Genomic DNA, 22,514 nt, shown 5'->3' on the forward strand with positions numbered 1-22,514 from the left:
TCTTCCTGGAAAACAAAAACAGTATAATGTGTAACTTATTGACTGACATTTCTGATGTTTCTATTGTTAGGATACCAGTGGACAGTGTCACTCAATGATAGGCCCGCCCACTGGACTCCTAAGCATGGAACAAGCAGGGATTTTAATCAGTAAGTTACAAGTTATATTTATGTTATATTATCTTTTCTTAGAAAGATTTATCAATCTTCTCAGCTCTTTCTGCTCTATAACATAATGCTGATAGATTACATAACATTATCATGCATGATGAAAGGCACTCTTTAAAAACTAAACAAGAAATATTACCTATTATTAGTATCACTATATCCATAACATCTCAAACTATAAAGAATATTAGGTAATTTTGCCTGTGCCATATATGATGTTGAAGAATTAATGCAAAAAAAAAAGACAGGAAAGAAAGCAAGAATTTTTTTTTTTATATATATACATTGAGAGTAAAACATGAAATAATTAAGCCCTCATATGGCTAAATTGATGGAAAATAAATAGAATAAGTAAAGTTATGCCTTTTGAAATAGAAAGATGAAAAACAAAAATAAAAAAAATTTGCTTAGTTTTTGAGGTTCAAAAGACTGGTCACTGAGGGGTTAATCTAAATATGTTGTTTTACTGTTTTATACAAAAGATTAATCCTTTTGTAGAACTGATGAAACAGGTGTATCTTAATATTTCCACTTGAGAATGGTAAAAAAAATATATATATATCTCTGTGCCATATTGTAGAGAACATTAATCCTACTACAGCAGCAGCTTAGCTAACACTGAATGACTCGTGTGATGACTCTGTAATAGTTATAGAGTTACAATAAAAATTAACATAAAGGATAAATGAAATGGTTATAGCATTAATATAAACATAATTGCAGTCAGCATACCTTTATGTCTCGCCAAGTATCGTCCAAGCAATATTATTGAACATAATGTGACAAAAACGACTACGGCTACTATCCCTCCTATAAGAGCGTGATCAGTTGCAGCTGGACCAGGATATGCATTGGGATCTGGAAAGCAAATAAAATGCCATATTATTAGTAACAGAATAATGCAGTAACAGTTAAAACACCCAAAAAAATAAATAAATATGTGTACAGATGTGTTATTTTTGAATGTATTGCTAAACTCAACAAAGATAACGTGTAAGATTGCCAACTGTTCACAACAACATGGGTTGATGACACTCTGTATGAGATGTAAATGTTGTGTTTGTCTATGGGAAGATATCCTCTGATTTTTTGTAGATGAAGACTTTTGAATGTTCTTATAGCATGTCTTGGTATTGTGTTGAATATGTTTAATGAGAAATGGAATTGGAATTCTTAACTTAACTATAGGAAAAGCAAGAGTGGAAACATCTGTATAAAAAAAAAAAAAAAAAAGCATTGCATAGGGTCTAACAACAGGGGTGCAGAAGTTGCGGACCAAAAACCACTTTGCCACATTAGAGAGCAATAGTGTATGTATATATATATATATATATATATATATATATATATATAGATAGATATATATATAGATATATATAGATATCATGATGACAGTTAAGGCGCTATTATAATTTTTGACTTGTACCCAGGTTCATGTAGACATCTGTTTTTGGCCAATATTCAATTCTAGTTCAAAATTATATGCACAGAGAAAATTATACAACAGGATTTGTTGGCAAATGTGACAAATGTTGTTTTTATAATAAACTGAAGAGTTGTTTCTTAGCCGATGCTAAACTACATACATCCATAAACCCCTAATAGTGTAAGTTAATAAACTGAAATGCATTGCAAAGTCGCCCTTCTATTTCAATAGGATAATCTGATCTTTCCTATTTTAGTGGAAAATAAAAGGAATTGAGAATTAGAGATCATATATCACTGGCAGAACACTGTATGAATAATACATCATTTATACCCCTGTTCGTCTGTGGGAAATCCCTAACAAATCCTCATCATTACTTTGTCAGTCCTGCAGTACTTTTTCTGCTGTTTAATATAGTAACTGTATAAATATTCTACATTACCACTGTATATATACATATACATACATATATACATACATATATACATACATATATATATCTTTATAGATATACTATATCTATAAAGATACAGAGGATGATCATATTGTGGATATATACAAAATATGGGATGATGGCCAGTGACTGAAAATCAAAACAAAAGTGACTTAGTTGCTCATCCCAACCTATCACAGCACAGCTTTTAAGAGCCCAGTCTGAATTGTGTTTATTCAATATTGGATAAGATGGCAACGTTGAAACAAGAAAAAGCATTTTGCGTGTTGGGATTTGCAAGAACGGGATCAGTTGTGACAGTAAAGCAAAACATCCAGTATAAATCTGATAAATGTGTTCCTCATAGGAAATGATGGGTGGAACAATTAAAAACCACTGGGTGTTTATATCGTGGGACAGGTCCAAGGCGCCCAACAGGACGGTCACTTCTATATTTCCATTTGGATGTTCACAAAATCCTGATTGAAACTCTATTGGAATGTTGGATCGGCCGCATCGGAAGCAATGATCCATCAATGTTGCATTGGCCTCAACGATCGCTAGATCTAACACCCTGTGATTTCTTCCTCTGGGGATACATCAAGGACTCTCCCCAGCCAAATCTGAATGACCTGAAACCACACATTACTGAAGCAGTGGAGTGTATATCTGAGGATTTGCTGAAACACATCTGGACAGAACTGGACTATTGCCTACACATCACCATGATCATTGCATGGATAAAACTTGGATAGATAGTATATCTTGACCCCTAGACACACTATATATTTATTGGAAGAGATCTGTCAATCAGGAATAGCAGAAGCCACTGGGCACCAGGCAGCATGAAAATGATAATAGGTTCTCTTTGAACCAAGAAGAAGACAATGGGCCTCATTTACTAAGCCTTTTCCGTTGCCTCTGTCATGTCTCCACTTTATTCAGAAAACCCTACAAAGGGGCATGGCCATCAGGGCGTGAAAAAAAATAAATAAACTGTCACGGTGCCGGCTGGCAGGAGGTGGATCCTCTGTGCCAGAGAGGGATAGCGAGGACCGTGCTAGTGGACCGGTTCTAAGACACTACAGGTTTTCACCAGAGCCCGCCGCAAAGCGGGATGGTCTTGCTGCGGCGGTAGTGACCAGGTCGTATCCACTAGCAACGGCTCACCTCTCTGGCTGCTGATGATAGGCGAGGTACAAGGGAGTAGGCAGTAGCAAGGTCGGACGTAGCAGAAGGTCGGGGGCAGGCGGCAAGGTTCGTAGTCAAGGGAGATAGCAATAGTTCTGGTACACAGGGTATAAACACACAAAGAACGCTTTCACTGGCACTAAGGCAACAAGATCCGGCAAGGGAGTGCAAGGGAGGAGACTAGATATAAGCAGGGAACAGGTGGGAACCAATTAAGCTAATTGGGCCAGGCACCAATCATTGGTGCACTGGCCCTTTAAGTCTCAGGGAGCTGGCGCGCGCGCGCCCTAGAGAGCGGAGCCGCGCGCGCCAGCACATGACCGCAGGAGACGGGAACGGGTAAGTGACCTGGGATGCGATTCGCGAGCGGGCGCGTCCCGCTGTGCGAATCGCATCCCCAACGGCCATGAGAGAGCAGCGCTCCCGGTCAGCGGGACTGACCGGGGAGCTGCAGGGAAAGAGACGCCGTGAGCGCTCCGGGGAGGAGCGGGGACCCGGAGCGCTAGGCGTAACAGTACCCCCCCCCTTAGGTCTCCCCTTCTCTTTATCGGGTAACTGCCTCCCCTGGGATGAGGACACCGGGAAAGGATGGAGGGATTCCTCAACGGCAGGCAGAACCGCAGGAGTAGGAATGGGGAGAGAGGGCAGAGGGCGGGACCTGGCACGGGGCAGTGTGACACCAGGACGAGGGCCATGAGGGGACACAGAAGCTTGCCTGATGGAACTGGGAGGGGGGGAGGGGCATTTCCTGTGGCAGGCAGAGTCCTTAATGACCTTAGGGGGACCAGATACAGGAGGAACCACAGAGTTACGGCAAGGGTTACTGGGAACCGGTTTTAGACAGTTCTTGGAACAAGAGGACCCCCAACTCTTGATCTCCCCAGTGGACCAATCCAGGGTTGGGGAATGAAGTTGAAGCCAGGGAAGTCCAAGGAGAATTTCCGAGGTGCAATTGGGGAGGACCAAAAGTTCAATCCTCTCGTGGTGAGATCCGATGCTCATAAGAAGGGGCTCCGTGCGGAAACGTATGGTACAGTCCAACCTGGCTCCGTTGACCGCGGAAATGTGAAGTGGCTTGACAAGACGGGTCACCGGAATACGGAATTTATTCACAAAGGACTCCCGAATAAAATTCCCAGAAGCTCCAGAGTCCAGACAGGCCACGGCTGAGAGGGGAGAGCTGGCTGAAGTGGAAATCCGAACAGGTACCGTGAGACGTGGAGAAGCCGACTTGGCATCAAGAGACGCCACACCCACGAGAGCTGAGTGCGAGCGTGCGTTTCCCAGACGTGGAGGACGGATTGGGCAATCCACCAGAAAATGTTCAGTACTGGCGCAGTACAGACAAAGATTCTCTTCCTTACGGCGATTCCTCTCTTCCAGGGTCAGGCGAGACCGATCCACTTGCATGGCCTCCTCGGCGGGAGGCCTAGGCGCAGATTGCAGTGGAGACTGTGGGAGAGGTGTCCAGAGATCTAAGTCTTTTTCCTGGCGGAGCTCTTGATGCCTCTCAGAAAAACGCATGTCAATGCGAGTGGCTAGATGAATGAGTTCATGCAGGCTAGCAGGAGTCTCTCGTGCGGCCAGAACATCTTTAATGTTGCTGGATAGGCCTTTTTTAAAGGTCGCGCAGAGAGCCTCATTATTCCAGGAAAGTTCAGAAGCAAGAGTACGGAATTGTACGGCGTACTCGCCAACGGAGGAATTACCCTGGACCAGGTTCAGCAGGGCAGTCTCAGCAGAAGAGGCTCGGGCAGGTTCCTCAAAGACACTTCGAATTTCCGAGAAGAAGGAGTGTACAGAGGCAGTGACGGGGTCATTGCGGTCCCAGAGCGGTGTGGCCCATGACAGGGCTTTTCCAGACAGAAGGCTGACTACGAAAGCCACCTTAGACCTTTCAGTAGGAAACAGGTCCGACATCATCTCCAAGTGCAGAGAACATTGCGAAAGGAAGCCACGGCAAAACTTAGAGTCCCCATTAAATTTGTCCGGCAAAGACAGGCGGAGGCTAGGAGTGGCCACTCGCTGCGGAAGAGGTGCAGGAGCTGGCGGAGGAGATGATTGCTGGTGAAGTTGCGACTGAAGTTGGTGCACAATGGTGGACATTTCTGACATCTGGTGGGTTAGATGGGCGATCTGTCGGGCTTGCTGGGCGACCACCGTGGTGATATCAGAGGCAACTGGCAGGGGAACCTCAGCGGGATCCATGGCCGGATCTACTGTCACGGTGCCGGCTGGCAGGAGGTGGATCCTCTGTGCCAGAGAGGGATAGCGAGGACCGTGCTAGTGGACCGGTTCTAAGACACTACAGGTTTTCACCAGAGCCCGCCGCAAAGCGGGATGGTCTTGCTGCGGCGGTAGTGACCAGGTCGTATCCACTAGCAACGGCTCACCTCTCTGGCTGCTGATGATAGGCGAGGTACAAGGGAGTAGGCAGTAGCAAGGTCGGACGTAGCAGAAGGTCGGGGGCAGGCGGCAAGGTTCGTAGTCAAGGGAGATAGCAATAGTTCTGGTACACAGGGTATAAACACACAAAGAACGCTTTCACTGGCACTAAGGCAACAAGATCCGGCAAGGGAGTGCAAGGGAGGAGACTAGATATAAGCAGGGAACAGGTGGGAACCAATTAAGCTAATTGGGCCAGGCACCAATCATTGGTGCACTGGCCCTTTAAGTCTCAGGGAGCTGGCGCGCGCGCGCCCTAGAGAGCGGAGCCGCGCGCGCCAGCACATGACCGCAGGAGACGGGAACGGGTAAGTGACCTGGGATGCGATTCGCGAGCGGGCGCGTCCCGCTGTGCGAATCGCATCCCCAACGGCCATGAGAGAGCAGCGCTCCCGGTCAGCGGGACTGACCGGGGAGCTGCAGGGAAAGAGACGCCGTGAGCGCTCCGGGGAGGAGCGGGGACCCGGAGCGCTAGGCGTAACATAAACTTTTTGAAAAACCAACAAATTTACTAATATTTCCACAGAAAATGAGGTGGATTTGAGCTGACAGTTCAGAGCATGTGTAAAAAAAAAAAAATAATAAAAAAATACAAGATAAATACATGATACACTAGTAAAAACAATGGAAAAATACCTGTCAGAAACAAAAACCCATGAAGAAAACTACACTCCACTCTTAGTAATGAGGGTCAATGTGTTTTGTTGTACCTTATACTAAACGTATGTCCCTTTCCTTCCCCTAGATATAACATTGACCATTCTTTGAGTTTCAGGCTTCATTTTAAAGCAAAATGTCTATTCCTTGGGGCACACAGCCTTACTTAATGCATTTACTTCTTGGTAACTGTATTAGCCAATTTATCATAAGGTAGAAATTTAGCAGAATAACAAACCACACAGGTTCAGAACTAAAGAATACATGGCTTTCCTGACATTTGTGATTTATTGTATACTCTATTCCAATTTGAACCGTAAGGACCTTACTGTAGTGCATTATCCTGCATAGAGCACATACTGTATCAGAATTACATCTGCTGGGCTTTTCCAACCACCAAATTCCATTAGTATCTATTGATCTGTAGGATACACCAAGGCACGTAAATAAAATTCTACTCCATCTTCCATCAATCCACAGGGTATGTTCATACTCTATCACCATAGAATTTTTTTTCCCTATTAATGTGTCACATATCATTGCCAGAAAAAGAAACAGAGCAAACACAAAATATTTAAAAATACTGATGGAAAATGTTGTATATTGATCAACTAATGGAATACTTGGAAGGCAGTTGATTTGCCAGATTTGCCTCATGTGTGTTAAATTCAGTTTAATACATGTACAACACAGAAGGAAGCCTTTATGTCTAGGCACACTTGGTGTTAGACAAATTACATGATGTGCTCTGTGTCTCTAGCAATCATTTGATGTTAGATGTTTCTTTGAATGATCTGTTCTATTGAAATAAAGTGTCAAACTTGTCTGCATATGGTTCAATTCTCAAATACAGACAAAGGTAATGCTTCTTAAAAGAAATGCCTAAACAAGAGGAAAAGAGCAATATGACTTAAAATACTATAAAGTACTAGAAAAAGTTTTTTCAATGTAATCAATTACTAGGGAGCAGCTCAGATTAAATCAGCCCAATGACTACCAAAAGGGGCAGTGACTGGCTTAGGACATGGACACTTTGCCTAGTCTACCTACTCAAGCTGATCTACTAAAGGGGATGTACAGGATGGGTCTGTCTGATCAGTACAGGTTCTATTCCTGCCCTCACCACAACCGATCAGCTATTTACAAACCACAATACATAGTAAAGAAAGCTTGAAGTAGACTAAGTGTCTGACATATTGATTAGAGATGAGCAAATGTTTGAAAAATTCGATTCGGCAAATTTGCAGAATTTTTCGAAAAAATTTGGTTCAATACAAATTTATTTGCGGCGACTCTATATTAACAACGGCTATTTCTGGCCTACAGAGAGCTTCAATAGGGGTGTTGAACACTTTGCATATGGAGTGTGCTGGGGTAGTGAAATAATACTGTTATTCAGTATGATATGCAGATTACACTGCAGTATGACATGCAGAATCACTGCCGCAGAGCAGCACAATGACATAGCCTGGAGGTGGTATCAATATGAGGAGACCATATAGTGGCTGAATGCACAGCTTGGAGGTGTTGGCAGCATGAGGAGACCACATAGTGGCTGAATGACACAGCGGGGAGGTGTTGGCAGCATGATGAGACCATATAGTGGCTGAATGACACAGCATGGAGGTGTTGGCAGCATGAGGAGACCATTTAGTAGCTCAATGACACAGTGTGGAGGTGTTGGCAGCATGAGGAGATCATATTGTGGCTAAATTACACAGCTTGGATGTGGCTGAAGCATGAGGAGACCATATAGTGGCTTAATGACACAGCGTGGAGGTGTTGGCAGCATATAGAGACCATATAGTGGCTGAATTACACAGCATGAAGCTGGCAGCAGCATGAGTAGACACTAGAGCTTCACAATCCCTAAGAATAAAAGATGAATTTTGAAATTTAAATTGAAGATTTAGTGTAGCTAGTGCTACCATAAAAAATGTTTGGGCCCAGACTCAGGCCCAGCAGCATCAATAAACCATATATTGGCTGAATGGCACACCCTGGAGTTGGGAGCAGCATGAGTAGACACTAAGGCTTCACAATCCCTAAGATTAAAAGACGGATTTTGAAATTTAAATTGAATATTTAGGGTAGCTAGTGCTACCATAAACATTTTTTAGGCCGAGACCCAGCAGCATCAGTAAACCATATATTGGCTGAATGATACAGCTTGGAGTTGGCTGAAGCATGAGGAGACCATATAGTGTCTAAATGGCACAGCCTGGAGCTGGCAGCAGCATGAGAAGGGCTTCACAATCCCTAAGATTAAAATATGAATTTTGAAATTTAAACTGAAGATTTTGGGTAGTTAGTGCTACCATATGAAAATGTTCATTCTCAGACGAAGGCCCAGCAGCATCAGTAAACCATACATTGGCTGAATAACAAAGCCTGGAGTTTGCAGAAGGATGAGGAGACCATTGATATTGTTACGCCGAGCGCTCCGGCTCCTCCTCCTCCTCCTCCGGAGCACTCGCGGCGTCTTCTGCCCTGCAGCGCTCCGGTCGGCAGCGCTGACCAGAGACGCTGCTCTGTTGTGCTCGGCGGGGATGCGATCCGCCTAGCGGGACGTGCCCGCTTGCGGATCGCACCACGTCCCACTCACCTGTCCCGATCTCCTGCTGGGTCCCAGTGCGCGCGGCCCCGCTCTCTAGGGCGTACGCGTGCCGGGGCTCTCAGATTTAAAGGGCCAGAGCACCGCTAATTGGTGCCTGGCCCAATCATCCTAATTAGCTCACACCTGTTCCATGTGAATAAAAACCCAATTCCCCTTCCTGTCGTTGCCGGGTCTTGTTGCCTTAGTGCCCTGAGAAAGTGTTTAGTGTGTTCCCAAGCCTGTGTTCCCAGACCTTCTGCTGTTGCCCCTGACTACGACTCTTGCTGCCTGCCCTGACCTTCTGCTACGTCCGACCTTGCTCTTGCCTTGTCCCTGTGTACCGCGCCTGTCTCAGCTGTCAGTTGGGGTTGAGTCGCTATCGGGTGGAATGACCTGGGGGTTATCTGCCGCTGCAAGTCCATCCCGCTTTGCGGCGGGCTCTGGTGAAAACCAGTAACCCCTTAGATTCCGTTCCCTGGAACGGCCCATGCCATCACCCCACTGACACAGAGGATCCACCTCCATTGTCCTCGCTGCATACCAGTCCGGATCCTGTCAGTAGATCCGGCCATGGATCCCGCTGAGGTCCCGCTGCCTAGTGTCGCTGACCTAACCACGGTGGTCGCCCAGCAATCACAACAGATCGCGCAACAAGGACAGCAGCTGACTCAACTGACCGTTACGCTGCAACACCTTCTGCCGCAATTACAGCAATCATCTCCTCCGCCAGCTCCTGCATCTCCTCCACAGCAAGTGGCTGCTCCCAGCTTCCGCCTGTCTCTACCGGACAAGTTTGATGGGGACTTAAAACAGTGCCGTGGATTCCTGTCCCAGTGTACCCTACACCTGGAGATGATGTCGGACCAATTCCCTACTGAACGGTATAAGGTTGCTTTCGTGATCAGCTTCCTGTCTGGAAAGGGCTGGTAATGGGCCACACCGCTCTGGGACCGCAACTATCCCGCCACCTCTACTACCCAGTCCTTCTTCTCAGAAGTACGTAGTGTTTTCGAGGAGCCAGCCCGGGCCTCCTCAGCCGAGACTGCTTTGCTGAACCTCGTCCAAGGGACTTCTTCTGTGGGCGAATGCGCCATACAGTTCCGTACCCTTGCCTCTGAGCTATCCTGGAACAATGAGGCCCTCTGCGCTACCTTTAAGAAAGGCTTATCCAGTAACATCAAAGATGTCCTGGCCGCACGAGAAATTCCTGCAAATCTGTCTGAACTAATCCATTTGGCCACCCGCATCGACATGCGTTTCTCGGAAAGACGCTACGAACTTCGACAGGAAAATGATCTTGTTCGCACCAGGTGGTTTTTCTCCCAGGCTCCTCTCTTCCAACGTCCTTTGCAATCTGTTCCTGTGCCTTCCGCCGAGGAGGCTATGCAAGTGGATCGGTCTCGCCTGACCCTACAAGAGAGGACTCGCCGCCGTAATGAGAATTTGCGCCTGTACTGTGCAAGTACCGAACACTTCCTAAAAGACTGTCCTATCCGCCCTCCGCGTCAGGAGAAACGCACACACCTACTTTATAAGGGTAAAACAACTCTTGGTGTGAATTCTGCCTCTCCACGTCTGACTGTACCTGCGCGGATTTCTCCTTCCGCCAACTCCTCCTTCTCAGCAGTGGCCTTCTTGGACTCAGGTTCTGCAGGAAACTTTATTTTGGCCTCTTTCGTTAATAGGTTCAGTATCCCAGTAACCTGAAAAATTGGACTGCATTGTGCGCTACCGCACTGAACCCCTGCCCATGTGCATTGGACTTCACCATAAAAAATTTAATTTTTCGTTCTGCCTAACTGCACCTCTGAAGTTCTTCTTGGCCTGCCATGGCTCCAACGTCATGCTCCTACCCTCGACTGGACCACCGGGGAGATCAAAAGTTGGGGTCCTTCTTGTCACAAACGATGCCTCACATCTGCTCCCACTTGTCAAACCCCTAAGGCTCCACCTTTGCCTGGCCTTCCCAAGGCTTACCAGGACTTTTCAGATGTTTTCTGCAAAAAGCAAGCAGAGATCTTACCTCCTCATAGACCTTATGATTGTCCCATTGACCTCCTTCCTGGTACCACTCCGCCCTGTGGCAGGATTTACCCTCTGTCAGCCCCAGAGACTCAAGCCATGTCTGAGTATATCCAGGAGAACCTAAAGAGAGGTTTTATTCGGAAGTCCTCATTCCCTGCTGGAGCGGGGTTCTTCTTTGTTTCCAAAAAGGATGGATCCTTATGACCATGTATTGACTACCGTGGTTTAAATAAAATTACCATCAAAAACCGCTATCCCCTGCCTTTGATCTCTGAACTCTTTGACCGTCTTCGCGGAGCAAGTATCTTCACCAAATTGGACTTAAGGGGCGCGTATAATCTTATTCGCATCCGGAAAGGTGATGAGTGGAAGACCGCTTTCAACACCAGAGATGGACATTTTGAATATCTAGTTATGCCCTTTGGGCTCTGCAATGCCCCTTCAGTCTTCCAGGACTTCGTTAATGAGATCTTTCGGGACTTATTGTATACCTGTGTTGTGGTTTACTTGGACAACATCTTGATTTTTTCCTCTAACTTAGAGGAACACCGTCGTCCGTCAAGTGCTCGAAAGACTTCATGAAAACCACCTGTACGCTAAATTTGAAAAATTTCTCTTTGAATGCAACAGTCTTCCTTTCCTAGGTTACTTAGTCTCTGGCCAAGGGCTTCAAATGGATCCAGATAAACTGTCAGCGGTTTTGGATTGGCCGCGCACTTCTTGACTCCGCGCTATCCAACGCTTCCTGGGATTTGCCAAATATTACCGACAGTTTATTCCCCACTTCTCCACCATAGTGGCCCCTATTGTGGCCCTGACCAGGAAGAATGCTAATCCTAAGTCGTGGCCTCCTCAAGCAGATGAGGCCTTCAATCGTCTCAAAACTGCCTTCGCCTCTGCCCCAGTGCTGTCCAGACCTGATCCGTTGAAGCCATTCTTCCTGGAAGTTGACGCTTCCTCAGTCGGAGCTTCTTAAAAAAAAACGCTACCGGACGTAACATTACTTGTGGTTTTTTCTCAAAAACCTTCTCTCTGGCAAAAAATAATTACCCTATTGGAGATCGTGAACTTCTGGCCATCAAGTTAGCACTCGAGGAGTGGAGGCATCTATTGGAGGGTTCCAAACGCCCCATTGTCATTTACACTGACCACAAGAATCTCTCTTACCTCCAGTCCGCTCAGCATCTGAATCCTCGCCAGGCTAGATGGTCGTTGTTTTTTGCCCGCTTTAACTTTGAGATACAATTCTGTCCCGCTGACAAGAATGTCAGAGCTGACGCCCTTTCCCGTTCCTCTGATGCCTCCGAATCTGAAACCCCTCTGCAGCATATTGTACCGCCTGAGTGCCTGGTCTCCTCTGCTCCAGCCTCACTGGGACAAACCCCCCTGGAAAGACTTTTGTTCCTCCACGCCTTCGCCTCAAGATCCTCAAATGGGGGCATTCCTCTTACCTGGCTGGTCATGCTGGCATTAAAAAGTCCATTCAGCTCATTTCCCGTCTGTATTGGTGGCCTACACTAGAGGGTGATGTTACTGATTTCGTTCAGGCCTGTACTATTTGTGCCCGGGATAAAACCCCTCGCCAGAAGCCTGCTGGACACCGCCTTCCTTTGCCCGTCCCTGACCAACCATGGTCCCAAATTGCCATGCATTTCATTACTGATCTTCCCGTATCCCATGGCAATATCATCATCTGGGTGGTCGTTGATCGTTTTTCCAAAATGGCTCACTTCATTCCGCTTCCAGGCCTTCCTTCTTCGCCACAGTTATCGAAGCAATTTTTTTCTGCACATTTTTCGCCTTCACGGGCTTCCCACACATATCGTCTCCAATAGAGGTGTTCAATTTGTGTCGAAATTTTGGAGACCTCTCTGTAACCAATTAAAGATCAAATTAAATTTCTCGTCCTCCTATCACCCCCAATCCAATGGACAAGTAGAGAGAGTAAACCAGATTCTTGGTGACTACTTGCGACATTTTGTCTCCTCCCTCCAAGATGATTGGGTCGACCTTCTGCCCTGGGCGGAATTCTCGTACAATTTAAAAAATTCTGAATCCTCCGCCAAATCCCCATTCTTTGTGGTGTACGGCCGTCACCCTCTGCACCCCCTCCCCATTCTCACTTCTTATGGAGTTCCTGCCGTAGATGAAGTAACCCGGGACTTCTTTGTTATCTGGAAGGAGACTCAAAAGTCGCTCCTACTGGCCTCGTCTCGTATGAAGAGACATGCAGATAAGAAGAGAAGAACTCCTCCTGTCTTCGCTCCTGGGGACAAAGTGTGGCTCTCTGCCAAATATATCCAGTTTCGTGTTCCTAGCTACAAGCTGGCTCCACATTACCTTGGACCATTTAAAATCAAAAGTCAAATCAATTCTGTCTCCTACAAGCTTCATCTTCCTCCTTCTCTTCGTATTCCTAACTCCTTTCATGTTTCCCTTCTCAAACCTCTCGTTCTTAACCGCTTTTCCCCCAAAGTCACCGTTCCTGCTCCTGTCTCTGGCTCCTCTAATGTCTTCACGGTAAAATAAATCCTCGCCTCCAAGGTTGTCAGAGGTAAAAAAAAAAAATTCTTGTTCACTGGGAGAATTGTGGCCCCAGAGGTCTTGGGAGCCCGAGGACAATATCCTCGACAAGGAGCTCATCCATAGGTTCCTGGGCTCCAAAAAGAGGGGGAGACCTAAGGGGGGGTACTGTTATGCCGAGCGCTCCGGCTCCTCCTCCTCCTCTGGAGCGCTTGTGGCATCTTCTGCCCTGCAGCGCTCCGGTCGGCAGCGCTGACCGGAGACGCTGCTCTGTTGTGCCCGGCAGGGATGCGATCCGCATAGCGGGACGTGGCCGCTCGCGGATCGCACCCCGTCCCACTCACCTGTCTTGATCTCCTGCTGGGTCCCGATGCGCGCGGCCCCTCTCTCTAGGGCGCGCGCGTGCCGGGGCTCTCAGATTTAAAGGGCCAGCGCACCGCTAATTGGTGCCTGGCCTGATCATCCTAATTAGCTCCCACCTGCTCCTTGTGAATAAAAACCCACTTCCCCTTCCTGTCCTTGCGGGATCTTGTTGCCGTAGTGCCCTGAGAAAGAGTTTAGTGTGTTCCCAAGCCTGTGTTCCCAGACCTTCTGCTGTTGCCCCTGACTACGACTCTTGCTGCCTGCCCTGACCTTCTGCTACGTCCGACCTTGCTCTTGATTTGTCCCTGTGTACCGTGCCTGTCTCAGCTGTCAGTTGGGGTTGAGTCGCTATCGGGTGGAACGACCTGGGGGTTACCTGCCGCTGCAAGTCCATCCCGCTTTGCAGCGGGCTCTGGTACGGCCCACGCCATCACCCCACTGACACAGAAGATCCAACTCTAGTGTCCTCCCTGCACACCAGTCCGGATCCTGACAGATATTTTTGATTTTTTTAATTTAAATTTAGGTTTTGAAATTGAAATTAAGAATTTTGAAATAGAAATTTCACTACTCTGCCTGACATACTTTTTGCGTATATGAGGGGAGTACAATACGCTTCACTTCCCTTAAAACAGTATTTGTCTAGAACAGCAGCAGGTGTGTACTATTGGCTGTCCTTTCACAGTAAATAGACCCTTGACAGATTAACAGGTACAAAATAGTACACTACTTAGATGTAGGTATGTGGTATGCACTTATGAGGGCAGAAAAATGCTGTACAGTACGCTTAAAAAAATGTATTTTAGTAAATCACCAGCTGGTGATTACTGTGGCCTGGACTTTCACAGTATCTAGGCCCTTGACAGATTAACCGGTACAAAATAGTACACTACTTAGATGTAGGTATATGGTATGCACTTATGAGGGCAGAAAATGCACTACTATACGCTTAATAAACGTATTGGAGTAAAACGCATATTGGAGTTTGCACCGCACCAGCAGAACACCACAGTGCTGCAGCACAAAAAATCTGTGTACTAAACACAAAATTTCACTCTGTGAAAGACTATTTGGAATGGACTGCTAGGTATTATAACATCTACAGACTAGTATAACAGGTAGATGATTTTTTTGTTGAACAAAGACACTGAATTGCACAGAAAAAAATCTTCCTGCCTCCTCTTCTAAGGTTTATGAAGTTGATGCCTCTTGTTGAAACATATGAGGCAACACACAGCCATCTGCCCCTCTCTTTAATAAAATGCTGAAGAAAGCTACTGGGAGGTTAATGGCTGCAGTAAAAATCCTTTTCAGTGAAAAAAAACACTGCTCTCTGTCCACCAGAACGCTGATGGGACTAGGATGTTAAACACTGCTGAAATGAGCTTTTCTGTGTAACACACACACACACAGTGATGTCCATCACATCCCTATGCAGTGTAATGAATGATATGACGAGCTACAAAATGGCTGCCAATTATATAGGGCTGTGACATCACAGGGGTGACTGGCTGCTGATAGGCTGCATCCTGCATGTGATTCAGGGTCATCCCGCCTACTTTCCTTCTCACCTTCCCAGCGTTCTTTGCCCCATGTACTGACATGCGGATTTGCCATTTTAGATGCCCTGGAGGTGGGACCGCGGGAAATGGAGTTTAATGAAGTGATTCGCACTATAGAATCTCAGCGATATTCGCATTCTTTACGAATCGAATATTTCATGAAATTCGTAACAAATTTGGGTTCTTCAGTTTCGATTCGCTCATCTCTAATATTGATGATAGGCCATCAATGAAAAACTGCAAGAAATAATATTTGAGTACTGTCATATTAATGGGTACTGTCATATTAACAAACTTTTTACATGTTATACATCTTAGCAAAACATTAACCTTTCTAATATTCTTAAAAAAAATCTCCTTTTTATAGAAATTATAAAATGTGTGTCCCCGTACCATCCAGAACATAATCCAATCCGGCTGCAGTATGATCTTTGTCCGAGCTAAAGCACAGGCTGGGACAAAGTCCAGGAGGGCAAGACTAGCACTCCTCTATGCTCACTCCTGACCTGTCTATCAGACTACAGACTGAAAACAGAGAGGAGGGGGTTACAGCGCTGCCTGCAGACTCAGGAAGGAAGTGAATGCATGATGAGTGAGCAAGCTCAGTTCCTGCCTCAGACACACCCTTTCCTGAATAGTGGATGTCAAAATGAGTGAGTAGCAGAACAGAGAGATGAGCCAAATCCAGAAGCTAGGCACATAAAAAAGACATGTAAAGAATCTGCATGACCTAGCCAGTATTTTTTTTTTCTGTGATATGACATGTGATATGACATGTGTGTTTAAGGTCTTTAGGGGTAGGATAGAAGGGGAGATGCTGACAGTATAAATATATAGTTTTCTAGAATTTGGTTTAGTATTTTCATGAAAAGGACTATTTCAATGAAAGGCTAAAGAAAGCCTATGACTATTGCCCAAAGATGGGGTAAAAAAAAATATTGTGCTATAAGGAATAAAAATTAAAGGGGTACTCTGGTGGAATTTTTTTTTCCATTCAAATCAACTGGCTCCTGAAAGTTAAAACAGATTTGTAAATTACTTCTAATAAAAAATCTTAATCCTTTCAGTACTTATCACCTGTTGTATACTACAGAGGTAGTTGTGTGGTTCTTTTCTGTCTGACCAAAGTGCTCTCTGCTGACACCTCTGTCCATATCAGGAACTGTCCAGAGTAGGAACAAATCCCCATAGCAAACCTATCCTGCTTTGGACAGTTCCTGACTTGGACAGAGGTGTTAGCAGAGAGCACTGTGGTCAGACAGAAAATAACTATACAACTTCCTCTGGAGAATACAGCAGCTGATAAGTACTGAAAGGTTTTTAATAGAGGTACTTTACAAATCTGTTTAACTTTCTGGCACCAGTTGATATGAAAGAAAATGTTTTTTCCCCGGAGTACCCCTTTAATATTGCCACTTTGCTTTGATCCATAAAGTTTTAAATAACTGTTGAAAGGATAATCATTAATGTTATTTCTTTGTCTTACCCTTATCTATTGCCCACCAATGCCTAGAACTTTTTTTGTTAAATACTTCACATTATTTCCATTATTATTACCACAACACATCTGGCCATCTTACCATATATTTTTAAGAAGGTTTTCCGGAAACTCCCCATCCCACCGCTTCAGTCCCTTACAGGCTTCCTAGATGGCCATTTTCTTACCCCTAACATTCTGCCCCTTCAGTGTCACAGAATGCCTTGTGTGAAAACAGGGTTATCATACAAAACAGCTACGACACCAAGGCCTTTATTCGTACCCTCTAAAGAAACATTACATCTCTTTAATTGAACTAATTGGAACCTTGAGAACAAATATTATCCGTTTTTATGTAACATCTTTTGAGATGATGCTTCATAAATAGTAAATTATAAAATGTTTGTCTCTGCAGATTCGACAACAAAAATAAAATCAATAATACAATATTATTTGCATTGTATGTAAATGATGAGCTATGATGAGCTTCAAACTGAAGATTTTGTGATGAGCAATAAAACCCTGGCTCGTCCATTTAATCAGAATAGCTGCTGACATGATATAAAACAGTTGGCGGTGCAGGCTGAAGACACCTTCCTATTGATCTCATGTGATCATTCAGTCAGCAGATATTTCAGGAACACCACTACTTAAAAGATAAATTATTTAATGTTAAATGCAGATAGAGTTCAGGAAACCATTTACCAATTACATTCAATAATATTTATTTAAACTGCAATAAATATATTATAGTTCATTAACTCTCTAAACTCTACATATACTGTGAGATTAAATACTATAATTTCTAAAATATATGTGTGAGATTGCTACCTCACATTTTGCTATGGACGGTGAACCTACTGGGCTTTCTATGGTAATACCTGGCTATATAGGTAAAAGAAATGTAATATAATTTTTTTTCTTTTTTTTAAATGTGTATGTTTTTGGGTGAAAAATACTGGTCCTGCTACTATTGCCTGTGTGTCTCTGTGAGGAGTCCAAACACAGGAAGTGAGGGCAGGACAAACAGGGCTCTGTGCAGGCTCCTGGATTGTCATCCTGAAGTGTGAGACAGGAGCATGTCACAGAGCCTCAGTGCACAGAGCCCTGCTTGTCCTCACTGCACAGAGCCCTGCTTGTCCTCAGTGTACAGATCCCTGCTTATCCTCAGTGTACAGAGCCCTGCTTGTCCTCAGTGTACAGAGCCATGCTTGTTCTCAGTGTACAGAGCCCTGCTTGTCCTCAGCATGCAGAGCTCTGCTTGACCTCATTACACAGAGCCCTGCTTGTCCTCAGTGTACAGAGCCCTGCTTGACCTCAGTGCACAGGGCCTTGCTTGTCCTCAGTGTACAGAGCCCTGCTTGTCCTCAGTGCATAGATCCCTGCTTGTCCTCAGTGTACAAAGCCCCGCTTGTCCTCAGTGTACAGAGCCATGCTTGTCCTCAGTGTACAGAGCCCTGCTTGTCCTCAGTGTACAGAGCCCTGCTTGTCCTCACTGCACGGAACCCTGTCTGTCCACAGTGCACAGAACCCTGCTTGTCCTCAGAGTACAGAGCCCTGATTATCCTCAGTGTACAGAGCCCTGCTTGTCCTCAGTGTAGAGAGCCCTGCTTGTCCTCAGTGTAGAGAGCCCTGCTTGTCCTCAGTGCACAGATCCCTGCTTATCCTCAGTGTACAGAGCTCTGCTTGTCCTCAGTGTACAGAGCCCTGTTTGTCCTTAGTGCACAAAGCCCTGCTTGTCCTCAGTGTACAGAGCCCTGCTTGTCCTCATTGTACAGAGCCCTACTTGTCAACCCACACTTCCTGTATTTGGTCTCCTCACAGAGGCACACAGACAACAACTGTAGGGACAAAATATACACATTTTGTAACCAATGTATATTACAAATATACATATAATGTTATTTTCTACATTGTATAAAATACATTTGATAATGACAGGTACACTTTAAGTTCCACCCACCAGCTTTAGGAGAACTTAAAATTACAGGTGCAGCCTGCAGAGCAGATATCTGCTAACAAAATGCCATATACAAGTTATAATGGCAAGAAATAATGCTGTTCCTCAAGGACACACACAGGGCAGCTTGTCCTGAAAAGTCCCCTGAAATGACAGGTACGCTACTTTTACAGTCATAATTATAACAGCCATAAAATTAAATGCAAGTAACTGGATATTTTTGGTCCTCTTTTGCAGATCTGATTTAAAAATAGCATATTATTATTATTATTATTATTATTATTATTATTATTATTATCACCATTATTATTATTATTTACTGTAGCTCCTATTACCAAAAGATGTAGGCAAAAAATTGCCATAGGAAAAAAATTGTGTTTTTGAGCCTCATAGTGCACCTTAAAAAACATTGTGTGAACACAGTCTTATAATTGAGGTAGGATCCTGCCACTGGTAAGAATTCAGTTCTACCTATAGCACTACATGATTACATACAGCAACTGCAATGTGCTGCTCATTTATAAAGTTGGATATTTTCCACATTAGTGAAACATTATTTTACACTGTCTATATATATATATATATATATATATATATATATATATGTTATGCCAAATAATTGCCGACATGTTTTTATAGCTCATCGTTTATCATTAGCACATATTTGATACCTATACCATAGTGAAATAAAATGTCTCTTATTCCTGGTCATTTATACACTTATAATTTACAGTAGAAATAAAAGCATGGGCAATTCCCATTGATTGTAGTCGTGTTATAATAGCTGTAGTAAAACTTTATGCCATATTAAATATTTCAGAAAGTGCTAATAGAAAAGACTGCAGATTGTGAAAATCTTGCTATTTTCATGTTGGATTTTACTTTAAAATTTATGGTAAGAATAAAATAAAATATTGCATGAAAGTATCAATCAAAGCAGAGATGGCTCCCAAACTATGTCGTAAAAAGTGAAAAACGCATTTCTTGAACCTAAATGAACTTATTTATGATAAAATTCTCATTTTTATCCCTAGAAATATTTTCGCTTTCACTGCTTTCTAGTTGCCCATCATTTTTATGTAATGTGTCTGTCTACCGTTTTTTCCTTGTTGTGTATTTTTCGGTCTCCTTTAGGGTGCACGGTACTCTCAATGTAAAATGGCTAATTTACTTTATGTTGCAACTTTTGCTATCTGACAATGAGATCAGGTAAAAGTACCTCCTTCTGAAGTAAGGGACATGTTGAGGATTAAAGTTTATTGTTAATTCTGACAGAAGGGGGTGGTAGGTAATTCTTGGTGGGCTGCCAGATCATTTCTTTTAGGTTTCTCATGTTGGGAACTTTATATTAAAGCACCTCAGAGCACAATGAAAATTTTATGGGAAAAAATTTGAAAGCAATTTACTGAGAAAAGAAATGCAAGCCTAGAGTATACAGTATTCTATAGATGTCATGATATCCGGCACACAATAAACGCTGATACTTCTATCATTCCATCATGCTGGGATGACCTTATACATACTATATAGTCTATGGGCCCCATGCATATTATTGGAGTTGACTGAGTTTAAGTTTATACAGTAGGTATAGGGGGATTTATACTTTCCCCAAAAAATTGTTGACTGGATCCAAAGGTTATTGGCTCCCTTTAAGGAAGACTTGCAAGCCACTGATAATTTTTCAGTACAATGTAAGCATGAAGTAAAATATGTTGGCTTCACATAATACTATGGAACATTACCTTCTTCCAATTTATTTATGTATGTATGTATTTATTTATGTTAAGTTGCAAGTAAAGTGTTAGGCTAGGTTCACTGTTGATGTGCCTTGACCCGTTCAGGGTCTGTTTGGTTCTTTAATTTTGTACTGAACGGACCCTAAACAGGTCAGAGCACAACTGACACCGCCGGTTCCCGACGCATCCCATTTGACTTGAATGGCATCTGTCAGGTGTCCGGTATTTTAAGAAAGCTAAGCGGAAAAAAAACATCAGATATGTAGTATTTTTTTCTCCACTTAACTTCTGTCATTCTGATGTTGAGCAACGTTTCTCCTTTTACCTTACCTTAGCTATCAGGATAATGGAAATATAATAACATTTGTTTTAGGCCTACCCATAGTTCAACACTTTCGAAGCAAATAGGGGTTCTCAGCTCACCTGGGCTAGTATCCTCCACTCTTGGACTGGATATTGATAACTCCGAAATTTGCAGTAATAAAAAGGGAGATAGTTCAGCACATCAATGCAGATAAAAGCATCTTAAAGGGGTTATCCAGGAAAAACCGGAAAAAATAAATAAATATATATATATATATATATATATATATATATATCAACTGGCTCCAGAAAGTTCAACAGATTTGTAAATTACTTCAGTTAAAACATCTTAATGCTTTCAGTACTTATGAGCAGCTGAAGCTGAGTTGTTCCTTTCTTTCTAAGTGCTCTCTGATGACACCTGTCTCAGGAACTGTCCAGAGTAATAGCAAATCCCCATAGCAAACCTATTCTACTCGGTGCAGTTCCAGAGACAAGCAGAGATGTCAGCAGAGAGCAATGTTGCCAGATAGAAAAGAACAACTCAACTTCAGCAGCTGATAATTATTAGAAGGATTAAGATTTTTTAATAGAAACAATTTACAAATCTGTTTAACTTTCTGGAGCCATTTTTTTTTTTTTCCTGGAACACCCCTTTAAAGTAATGCAGATAAAGGAATCCAAAAGTTTATTTCATATTACTGTGCAGAATACAGGAAGAGTAGATAAGTTACATATTTTAGGTGCACATGGCACCCTTACTCATACATATGAGTAAGGGTACCATGTGTACATGAAACTCATATCTCTCCTATACTTTTATGTGGAATATGATTTGGGATTTTTTTATCTTTATTACTGCTCTGGACTTTTTTCTTTCTACTCCCAGGTCTAATACAGAATTCTGACTTATATCTGATATTACTGTCTTGAAGAAGTATGATACTGTCAGAAAGTTAAACCTTTTCACTGTTGGATGCTATGCTATACAATTTTCCACTATATTTTCTAATAGTTTTTAAGATGTCTGCTTGTTGTCATCAATCATATATAACCACTATTATTGTCTTCCAGTGGATACAAATTAGTCCATAATATGACACACAAGTTCATTACAGTTAAGCTTGTCACACAATTCAGATAGCTGAAAACCTAAGGTATCTCTCCTGAAACCCATACACTTGCATACATCACTCAACCTAATGTGAATGTGTTCTGAATAGAGTGATTGGTCCTGGTTTAATGATCACAAGCAGAGATCTTGGAGTCCACAAGAAATTTATAGAAAGTATAAAGGAAAGTTCAGTAGTTTTGTGTTGTTAAATAAATAAGCTTTAGTTGCTAAAACTAGAATACTTATATAAAGGGGTTATCCTAAAATTATAAGCTATATCCTTTTCATAGGATAAAGGATACAACCGCTGGGACCCATATGAATCATAAGAACAGAGGTCAACATTCCCAGAGTGCATAGAGTGGCAGCGCACTGAATATTGCCAATTTTTGAACTTGGTCAATGTTCTTAAGTCCGATAGACAAAGAGCAGTGTGGTGACCGAGCATCTGACCTCTTTTCTCCAGATTGTTGGGGGTCCCAGCAGTCAGACCCCTACCAATTAACTATTTATCCAATTTACTGTGGTTAGGGAGT

The 22,514-nt window shown here is 43.5% G+C and overlaps 1 protein-coding gene across 1 annotated transcript in view; it reads right to left on the bottom strand.

Annotated features, from left to right (window-relative positions):
- CADM2 (cell adhesion molecule 2) overlaps window positions 1-22,514 on the bottom strand; it is a 486,710-nt gene that overhangs the window by 14,933 nt on the left and 449,263 nt on the right. Inside the window, exon 9 of the mRNA XM_056559359.1 lies at window positions 900-1,025. Within this exon, the coding sequence (XP_056415334.1) occupies window positions 900-1,025 (126 nt within the window). The remainder of the gene's footprint in view (window positions 1-899; window positions 1,026-22,514) is intronic.

The sequence above is a fragment of the Hyla sarda genome, chromosome 2 (genome assembly GCF_029499605.1).
Source record: "Hyla sarda isolate aHylSar1 chromosome 2, aHylSar1.hap1, whole genome shotgun sequence".
Classification (NCBI taxonomy): domain Eukaryota; kingdom Metazoa; phylum Chordata; class Amphibia; order Anura; family Hylidae; genus Hyla; species Hyla sarda.